A 6,877-nucleotide genomic window follows, 5' to 3' on the forward strand; every position below is an offset into this window, starting at 1 on the left:
GAACCTCTCAGTCTGGCCCAGCTTCATCTTTATTGTTGAGCCCTGCTGCATATGGTTTATAAAATGGTAAGGGCAGCACAGATAATTAATTCACAGAAAATGAATTTCCTCCATCTGTTTAGTTCAAGGCTTTGGGAGTGTAGAACACCCTAAGATGTCCTCTACTGAAACTCCCCCTTGCGCTATGCTGCAGTCTTTCAGAGGCAGAGCATTGCCTGTAGTGTCTCATTGAAAGTATTAATTTTGGTCCGATAATGGATGAATCTCCTCCAGGACATGAACTTGCATGTTTCCTCCCTCCCTAAAGAGCACAGAGCCTTTTTACTTTGGGCAACAAGTCATGCGAGCATCTTTGTCCTTTCAAGACTTACATAAATCATCATTTACAGCCTGAAAAAAGCCATACATGTGTATGTGTGCTACAAAAAGCCTTTCAGAGGTGTAAAACGTTCCTCTTTCCTTTTGTTTTCCCTACGGGCGCTTTTGTGTTAGGTGGTGTGTGTGGTGAAACATTTCAAAGGGAAGCCCTTACTGGATGAGATACCGCCGGAGGAGAGTGTGTCCAGTGGTCCCATGATCACTCAGACCAGGATGGAGCACACAATGGAGAAATACATAGCGTCCCAGGTATTCAAACACAAGCATATAAAGACACAAGATAGCAGGTTCTCGATTGTTTCTCTGATATTCGCTGTCACTTTGCAAAATAGTCCATTCGTAAGCGCCACTAAGTCGTAGTTTCATGTAACAGCAGCAGCTCTGGGCATGCGACCAAAAACATGAATCTAAATTAAAATCTTTAACGCACCAGTTTTTGTGCACCAAATATTCATCTTGGCTGTTCATACCAACAACAATAACTGTAAAAATACTGGTAACGATAACTATATTAACATCCACACCAACGGACATTAACATTCTGTTTATATTAAGTGCGTGCTGCAGTTACTCTTTGCAAATTCTTTAAAGGTGATGAATTCTGATTGACTGTCATTATTTTTTTTCATCCATCAGCTGGAAAAAAAATGTTCTGAAACTTAATCTGAAATTGATTCTAGCGACATTGTTCCTCTGTGCCAGTATCGTTAAAGTTGTGGTGGTGGACTTTGACTTTTATAGTTATCATAGTTACTTACTGTCCTTGGTGTGAAGAGCCTTAACTCTAAGATGAGCTTCTTACATATGGCTCATACAAGATCATTCATCCGCACTTGAAAAATGATCAAAACAACATTTCAGCTTTATGTGGGTCATTTTTTGACTTTGCCTGTGGCAGTTTTTAGTTTGCAGCATTACAATTTTAACTCTTACTGTATGGCTATGAATTTAAAACCTTAAATGGAAACACACATTTTTGATAAAGGGGCTTAAAAATGTCAGTAATCAGAGATGAAATCCCGAGGAATAACAACTGTTTGATAAACAGTCCTTTCATTTTAGCTTATTTTTTGAGCGCTGAACTCAATCTCAGTTCACTTCAGTTACTTTTATAGAATAATAAAATACTTTTGAGGACAGCCATCACATTGAACAGCCTTTGGATACTGAGTATTATGTTCTGAATGTTAAATGTTCTTCCCTAGTAAATCCCATTATTTCTTTTCAGTATGTTCATTTGGCTGCTTTGCCTAAGGCAGGAATTTCTTGTATCTGTGTCACAAGAGATCAGAGTTAGTCAGTGGGTTTATCTTCCAGTCTCGGAAAAAATAGGCACATCTAGCTGAATATATCACTTCTACATGCTGATTCTGAACTAAAATGTTGGATTACACTTGCACACCTTTTTAATGTTGTTTATTTCCAGGTTTACAAGCATATGATTTTAAATCCCATGTTTTCCACTTCACCTTCCATCCTCAATATCATCCACTGACTGATGTTTATACCTCGCTGTCCACAGATCAGATATACACTGCTGATAGTTTCAGTATTCAACACCATTGTTCAGCAGGGCTGCCATACAATATTCAACAGGTAGTTGGTCCCCTTGAGGTCATGAACCCACAGTCTGGTAGCAGATATTGTCGCCTTTGAAGTCCGTTATGCATCACAATCAACAGGAGTCCCACCCATTTTTGATTAATAGTTCAATATGACTTCCCAGGGTTCATTTTGGATTCATATAAGGGTGAGCCCAGGGGCTCCGTGAGGCAGTTCATCAAGATTACGTGTAAGCCCAAGACATACAGTGTGCACCTGCATGCATGGCTAGCATTCACACCACACTTGGTTATTTCAAGGCTACGTCATTAATCTTTAAGGTAGTTATTACTTATCCCCACAGCCTTAGAAAAGTGTGCGCTAGGTCTTTAACTTTGCAATGAAATGGAGAGGTAGAAAAGCAACTCATGCTCAAGTGACTTTAACACTCCTTGAGTCTCAAACACCAAAAATCTTTAAAAATCAAGTTTAAAACAAGTACCAAATTCTTAGGAATGTAATATTTTTAGTCATGTTGTTTTCATATGGTTTTGAATTTTTTATACCATTTATTAAGAAATTTTCAACTTAAAATACAGTAAAAAGTACCATATTTACCATATAATGTAACATTATTTTTACACCTTAATATATTTGCATATCTTAAAGAAACAGTACACCCAAAAGCCTCATCCTGAGGCCATCCAAGATGTAGATGAATTTGTTTCCTCAATAGAACAGATTTGGAAAAAAATTAGCATTGCATCACTTGCTCACCAATGGATCCTCTGCAGTGAATGGGTGCCGTCAGAGTTCAAACAGCTGATAAAAACAACACAATAATTCACAAGACACCATGTGGTTAAATAACATTTTTGTGATATTATGATATTAGGACAGTTGTATCACCCTGTCATTTCAGAGCTTATGCTGAGAAATATTTTAATTCAGACATCAAAAACATGGTCAGCATGTCATATTATACAGTACACCTCATATTGAAATGATTGTATGTATGAATTGTATTTTAATTAGGGCTGTCAACGGGCGTTAACGCATGCGATTAATTTTACAATACTTAACACGTTAAAATAATTTAACGCAATTAACGCAAAATTATTGAAGCACAATTTCTATTCTAACCCTTTAACCCAGTTTTGCTTCTCTGCTTGCGATCAGATCATTTTAAGCCGCTAAACTCCGGGAAAGTTTTCAGTCCAATGATCCAGAAAGCGAATGCATTCAAACAATCTGTCCAAAACAGCGCTAATATAAAGGAAACCAGGCTGATTACATCAGAGATTGCAGAGAGAACAGAGACTCGCGTTGCATTTTTTGTGAATTATTCATTCCAGTGTGTTTCGCTTTTAAACACGAGCTCTGTCATATTCTGTGATTGTCTCTGAAGAGCGCGAGCCCTCACACGTCGTGCTGTGTGAAGTACAGACTGAACGGATTGTTAACACAACACATACAAAATATGTTTTCTTGACTGGATAACCAGTGTCTCACTAATAAAGTTTTGATGGATGAAGACTGCAATCAAGATAGAGATGATTGCGGTGGCGTATAGGAGTCATACAGTAAGCACTCTTGAGTCCATTATAATCATGCGTGTATGAGCTGATGCACTGATCGCACATTGTATTTATGCACAGGCACAGACATTTCCGTACATTCACGTTGTTTCCACACACATTCGCGATAATGTTTTGATTTGTCATGTGTATGTTGCTGTGCTTAGTTATACGAAATGGATCCGTGTACTGTAGTAGATATATGCAGTCAGCAGGCGGTTGGTTTAGGTTTTTTTTAGCATCACCATGTGGTCCTGTTCGGTATCGCAACTTGACTTCTTTAAAATGTAAAAAAGCTTTTTGCTGTTGCACTGTACACATACTATACAATTCAGATTTTTTTTTTCTTTCATATGTGCTTATATGGGCTCCTTATATCATTTGGTTATTTGGTGTCCTTTTGGAGTTTCATTTTGGAGTCCCTTTTTGGAAAGACATCTAAATTTATCTTGAAAAAAGCTTGCAGAAAATACAGATTTTTGAATCTGTATCTGTATTTTCAATCTTTTGGTTTACTTTGCTGGATATAGTAAATGATGACAAAATAAACATTTGAAACAATGTATATGGTCTTTTATATGGTACATAGAATGTATATATATCGTACAATTAATCGTGATTAATCACAGAAAAAGGGTGTGATTAATTAGATTAAAAATGTTAATCTATTGACAGCCCTAATTTTAATGTTTTTTTTTAAATTAATTTTACAGATTCAGACAACAAATGAGTGTGATGTGATTGGCCTAGATGTTAAACTGTATTTTTTGTTTGATTTTCAGAATCCCATCACCTATGCTGAGATCACATGACAGTGAAAAGCCCACTAGCCAGAATGCTGTGGATATGTTGCTGCTCTCCGATGCAACTTTTTACTTTGAGTCCAATGTCAATATGTGCTATTTTTACACTTATATTTTCAAGTGTGTGGAAAAAGTTGTCTGCACCTTGTCCTCCTTTCTTTTTTTATTTGAAAATACTGTAGTTAGGGTAGGGTCGCATCCCTACTTTTATTCAAACATATTACTGTTAGCATTTTTTTTTGTGGTTGAATATACAGGGTATGGAGTGAATGTGGAAATGCAACATGGTGTCCGATGAAATGTATAATGTATAACATATCCTGATGTACAATTTACAACTGTGAGTCCATTGTTGAATTTTGAAGAGGTTTCTGTCTGACAAGAATTATTGTTGTTGATCCTCATAGAAATCAGGTTCTTCTATGATTTTGTCTGATGCTGGTTTTGTAATTTTTTCTGTAATTTTCTTTCCTGCCATAACATATCACATCAACACAACACATTTTCAGAAAAGCAGACCGTTTCAGCATTGCATCAGATTTTATTCTATGTATTTTAAAGCATGTTTAAATCAACAATAGGTTTTAGTTATGTTACAGTCATGAATTATGATTTGTACTTGCTTGTGGAAACAATATTGTGGGAGGGTCATTTTCATTCTAGCGAGCATCTGATTGGTCAAAACCCAGTGTAGTACAGGATGAGACATCAATATCTTTGTTCAGTTTTCCAGAAACTTATAGTAGCAAATACATGGTCTAAATAAACTTTAAAAACTAAATTTTTGATTTCACAGGGTCTATAAAGTGGGCTGATGTGGGCATGAAGTGATAAGCAGAAATAATTATTGATTTTGGTGTCATTATGGCAGAGCACCTTGGGCAGTGCTGATGGATTTAATTGTGACTGGCAATTGATTACAAGACTCACAAAGATTAGATGCTGAGGCTTTTGCCCAAAGAGGCTTCTAGGTTGTGTATGAAGGATCGCTTTGTGTGCTTTAACGTTGCCACTGTCTGTGTGTGTGTGTGTTTGTGTGTGTGTGTGTGTGTGTGTGTGAGTGTGTGTGTATGTTTGTGCTTATTTGTGAGTCTGCCCTTGATGTCGCCTCTGAGAGCACGCAGTCTCTAGTGGCTTAGAGAAGGCAGTTTGTTTTCTTGGCAGAGCTGGAATAATACCTGTACCTGTGAAAGAGATAGAGATGGAAAGAAAGAGACCTTCATTGTTTGGAAAACAGTGTATCTCAGTCGGTTCACACAGATATAATGGCAATATTTGCATTAGGATACATTTGTGTTTTCATAATCATATGTGTTTTTATTGTATCAGACCTCACAGCATCTAAGGTCTGCAGTGTTTGTTGAATTGATATTCTGCAGAGGTTTACACCATACTGAGCATATGTCTGATCTCTCACTGGCCAATGATGAGATTTGATTTTCAAATTCATGCTTGAATACATTATTAAATACCATGTCTCCTAATGATGTAAATAATTTATCCAATTCATCTCACTCATGTGCTACAGAACATCCTGAACCCTTTTATGTCCAGTGTTTGTGTCATTAGTTGTGAATATAACTTTTTAGAGAGTTTTTGTCTGGCTCACTGAGGGTTTTGTAAGGCACTCTTGGTAAAACTGCTTTGTGATTGTGAAAGTGCTATATAAATTGAATTTACAATTATTCGGAAAGAGCTACTGCAATACCTGCAACATTGACTTTAATTCAGGGTTATTTCTAGTGACAGTTGTGTGTTTTTTCCACCCAAAAGGGTTGGGAAAAAATGCACATTGGAATGGGATAAGAATATACGTTTGAGGTTATGTTCCAGTCATGAAAGCAATGAGGTAACTCAACTCCGCTCTAAGATTTTGTTTTTCCTAAGAGATTTTTTTTTTCTTTTTCGAAAAAGCCTGAAATATTTTTATAACCATACTGTATGTATGTTGGACAGCAGTGTTGATGGTCTGGCAATGACCTCAGAGACTGAATTGGAAAGGAAAGCAGATCTCCCCTAAGCCCAAGACAAGTAATAAAGTAATAAAATATTTACCCTCAGACTCACTGTCATTCTGTATATTTTCTGTAATATGATTATATTAATTTTTTTTACATTTTTTTTTTACAATATATATATATTTTTTTACAATATTTAGTTTGAAGATACATTTTCTTATCTTAGATTTATTTACTGTTTATTTACTGAAATGTACTGTTGTGTAAAAAAATAATGTGTTCATTAATGTCAGGGCATTATGATATATCTAAAATAAAAACCAAATACCTTTTAACCCTTTGACAATATTCAGTATATATCTTATTTATGCATTTGCTATAAAAACGCTAAAATGGGTGCTTTTTTGTTAAATCCAATGGAATAGTTACATTTAAATCCTAGTAAAAAATTTAAAATATATATATATATATATATATATATATATATATATATCTATATTTACAAAACAAATGTTGCTGGTTGTGAAATTGAGAGTTGACCTAAGGAAATTGGGAATTGGGAAACTTGATGATCAAAAACACAAAAATAATCTAAAAAAAAAAAAAAAAAAAAATCACG

General features: G+C 35.6%; 1 protein-coding gene across 2 annotated transcripts in view; it reads left to right on the forward strand.

The window, feature by feature from the left end:
• LOC107589876 (phospholipid phosphatase-related protein type 5-like) overlaps positions 1 to 6,321 on the forward strand; it is a 36,338-nt gene extending 30,017 nt beyond the window's left edge. For both annotated transcript variants that reach the window (XM_016278450.1, XM_016278451.1), the window contains 2 exons: positions 493 to 627; positions 4,280 to 6,321. In XM_016278450.1, coding sequence (XP_016133936.1) covers positions 493 to 627; positions 4,280 to 4,309 — 165 coding nt within the window. In that variant the 3' untranslated portion in view covers positions 4,310 to 6,321. The remainder of the gene's footprint in view (positions 1 to 492; positions 628 to 4,279) is intronic.
• Positions 6,322 to 6,877: the final 556 nt, after the last annotated feature.

This window comes from Sinocyclocheilus grahami, unplaced genomic scaffold (genome assembly GCF_001515645.1).
Source record: "Sinocyclocheilus grahami isolate Dianchi unplaced genomic scaffold, SAMN03320097.WGS_v1.1 scaffold121.1, whole genome shotgun sequence".
Taxonomy (NCBI): Eukaryota; Metazoa; Chordata; class Actinopteri; order Cypriniformes; family Cyprinidae; genus Sinocyclocheilus; species Sinocyclocheilus grahami.